At 35.5% G+C, this 3,649-nt stretch overlaps 1 protein-coding gene across 1 annotated transcript; it reads right to left on the reverse strand.

Annotated features, from left to right (window-relative positions):
- Window positions 1-379: 379 nt before the first annotated feature.
- EMWEY_00056960 (26S proteasome non-ATPase regulatory subunit, putative) lies at window positions 380-1,677 on the reverse strand (the record flags this gene model as incomplete). The annotated part of the gene is made up of 3 exons (XM_013480539.1): window positions 380-410; window positions 490-935; window positions 1,075-1,677. The coding sequence occupies 3 exons, from the start codon at window positions 1,675-1,677 to the stop codon at window positions 380-382; spliced, it is 1,080 nt and encodes a 359-aa protein (XP_013335993.1).
- Window positions 1,678-3,649: the final 1,972 nt, after the last annotated feature.

A 3,649-nucleotide genomic window follows, 5' to 3' on the forward strand; every position in this document is an offset into this window, starting at 1 on the left:
ATATATATATATTTTATATATATATATATTATTCACTATTTATTTTATTTCTCTTATCTCCTTATGACGCAAAAAAAAAAATTTATTATTCCAATTATTATACCTAAACCCTAAACCCTAAACCCTAAACCCTAAACCCTAGATTAACTAAACACTAAACCCTAGGTAAACTAAATAATTTATAAACCAAACCCTAGATACTCTAAAACCATTAAACTATATGTATCCTAAACCCCCAAAACCCTAAACCCTAAAAAACCATAAATCCTAAAAAACCCTAAACCCTAAAAACCCTAAAAACCCTAAACCCTAAACCCTAAACCCTAAACCCTATTACACTCTTGAATAATATTTATTCTTGGAGAGTTGTAGTGTTCTATCACAATAGAACCATATCTCTAAACTCTATCCTAAACCCTAAAAATCCTAAACCCTAAAAACCCTAAACCCTAAACCCTAAACCCTAAACCCTAAACCCTAAACCCTTACGCTCTTGGATCGAATTTATTCTTGGATAGCTGTAATGCTCTATCATAATAGAACCAAGCCTTAGCAGCTAATCTATCTAATGATCTTCTATCATGTTGTTTAACTCTATTTATAAGACAGCAGCTAAATAGCCATGCTTTTTCCCATTGCTGCTGCTGCTGCTGCTGCTGCTGCTGCTGCTGCTGCTGTTGCTGCTGCTGCTGCTGCTGATGCTGCTGATGGGGACGGGGATCCAACAGCAGCAGCAACACTAATGTTGCTAAGAAGATTTCTACTTCAGGCAGACAACAAAGGAAAGAAGATGCACGGAAGGATTGGAGTATCTTGCTGCTGCTCCCTGCTGCTCCTGCTGTTGTTGTTGTTGTTGTTGTTGTTGTTTTTGTTGTTGTATCTGCTGCTGCTGCTGCTGCTGCACCACCTTCCTTCTGCTGCTGCTGCTGCTTGGGCTGCGATTCACATAAAAACAAACAACAATTTATTATTTATTACCTATACAAAAATTAAGGGTTTAGGGTTTATTAGGGTTTATTAGGGTTTATTAGGGTTTATTAGGGTTTAGGGTTTAGGGTTTAGGGTTTAGCTTACTTCATCAGTCTCCATGTCTGCTTCTCCTTCTTCTTCTCTTTCCTTAATAATTTCCTCAAGTGTCTCCTTTATAATTAACCAGAAAGAAAGAGACTCCTTGCTAATCATGTTGCTGCTGCTGCTGCTGCTGCTGCTGCTGCGGTGTGTGGGGTGGTGGAACTTATTAGTGCTGCTGCTGCTGCTGCTGCTGCTGCTGGAGGTATCGAGTTGTTGCTGCTGCTGCAAGTGTTGCTGCTGTTGTTGCTGCTGCTGTTGTTGCAGTTGCTGCTGCTGTTGCTGCTGTTGCTGCTGTTGTTGCTGCTGCTCTTGTTGTCCCCATAAAACAAGAGAGCATACCTGCAGCAGCTGCTGCGGATGCTGCTGCTGCTGCAGTCTTAGCTGCTTATATCTACGCAGCATGCGCAGCATATAACGATTGTCTTGTGTCTCTACTGCATCTCTTATAAGAATAAGAGAAGTAGTAAGTATTTGTATATATTTATCCTTAGGATCCATTGCTGCTGCTGCTGCTGCTGCTGCTGCTGCTGCTGCTGCTGCTGAGGATTCGGACGTATTATCCTTAGCCTCTGATGCCTTTCCTGTGCTGCTGCCGCTACTCGTCATTGCCGCCACAAGAAGATTAGGGTTTAGGGTTTAGGGTTTAGGGTTTATGAGGGTTTAGGGTTTAGTAGGGTTTAGAGAAGCAGCAGCAGCAACACGTTCCTGCTGCTGTATAGATAAGAAGCTACGGTGCTCTCGGTGCAGCAGCAGCAGCAGCAGCAACTACAAAGTCTGCTTTTGCTGCAATTGCTGCTGTTGCTGCAATTGCTGCTACTGCTTCTGCTGCTTCTTCTGTTGCTGCTGTTGCTGTTGCTGTTGCTGCTGCTGTTGCTGCTGCTTTTGCTGCTGCTGCTGCTGGATATATAAGAAAAAATGACTAATAAGAGCGGGGCTGGAGGCGACAAGCGAGGCAGGTGTACATACACCTCAGCAACAAGGGACGAGACAAATAATTTTCTTCCTTTTTCTTGCTGCAGTAACCTTTTTAATTATAATTTAAAGGAATATATAGCAGCAGCAGCAACAGCAGCAGCAGCAACAGCAGCAGCAACAACAGCAGCAACAGGAGCAGCAGCAGCAGCAGCAGCAGCGTCTTCAGCAGCAAGCAGCAGCAGCAAAAGCAGCAGCAAGAAGAAGAAGCTGCTCTCTTCAACTATACTAGTATATATACACAGCAGAAGGCTTATTGTATCTGCATGCATGCATGCATGCATGCATGCATGCATGCATGGATTTGGGGCTTTATTTTAGTAGCAACTTATTTTTTACGAATTTTTCTCCCCTTTTTTTCTTTAGAAAAGAAAAGGAATTATTATTCCTTAAGGAAATATTTATATTAATAATATATAAATAAATAAATTAATAAATAAATAAATAAATTAATTAATTAATTAATTAATTAATTAATTAATTAAATTAAATATATAAAGTGTCTCCTTTTTATTAAGCAAGAAAAAGTATATAAAAGTGTCTCCTTTTTATTGCTGCTGCATGCATCTAGGTACCTGCAGCACTGTCTCCTTTCCTCTCCCTAATTAACTAATTAATTAATTAATTAATTAATTAATTTATTTATTTATTTATTTATTTATTTATTTATTTATTCTTTTTTCCTGTATAGTTATATACACCTTATTAATAAGTCCCTCTTGTATAAGAATAAGGAGGAGACATCTATCTCCTTTTATTATATTTATATAAATAAAAGGAGACAATTAAATAAAAAAAGGAGACAATTAAATAAATAAGGAGACAATTAAATAAAAAAGGAGACAATTAAATAAAAAAGGAGACAATTAAATAAATAAGGAGACAATTAAATAAAAAAGGAGACAATAAAAAAGGAGACAATTAAATATATATATGTATATAATAATTATTTATATTTATATTTATAAATATAAATAAAAAAGATGCAGATCCCTATACAAGAAAGGAGACAGGAAAAAGGAGACAGGAAAAAGGAGACAGGAGGGAGGAGACAGGAAAAAGGAGAAGGTATATATAAGGAAAGGAGACAGTATATATATAATATTCTGTCTCCTTGTCTCCTTATATAAATTACGTAAATGCATGCAGCAGCAGGAGAAAGGAGACACCTTGTTTTTATCTGCTGCTGCAGCAGCAGCAGCAGCAGCAGCAGCAAGAAGGGTACAAAAAGGAGACAGTCCCTTTGTCTCCCCTCTGTCTATTAAGACATAAAGATATACATATATATAATATATATATGTATATATTTATATATATACATATATACATGTATATATACATATATATACATGTATATATATACGCATATACATATATATTTGTATATATGTACGTATTTATACACATGTATATGTACATATATATACGTATATATTATTTATTAATTTACTTATTATGTATAAAATAAATAAATATAAATAAATAAATAAAATAAATAAATAAAATAAATAATGAATAGATAAGGACCCCTCTTATTATATACATATAAATATAATATTTATTATATGTATATATATAATAAATAATATATATAATTATTTATTTA

Source organism: Eimeria maxima, genomic scaffold (genome assembly GCF_000499605.1).
Source record: "Eimeria maxima Weybridge genomic scaffold, Emw_scaff2033, whole genome shotgun sequence".
In the NCBI taxonomy this organism is placed as follows: domain Eukaryota; phylum Apicomplexa; class Conoidasida; order Eucoccidiorida; family Eimeriidae; genus Eimeria; species Eimeria maxima.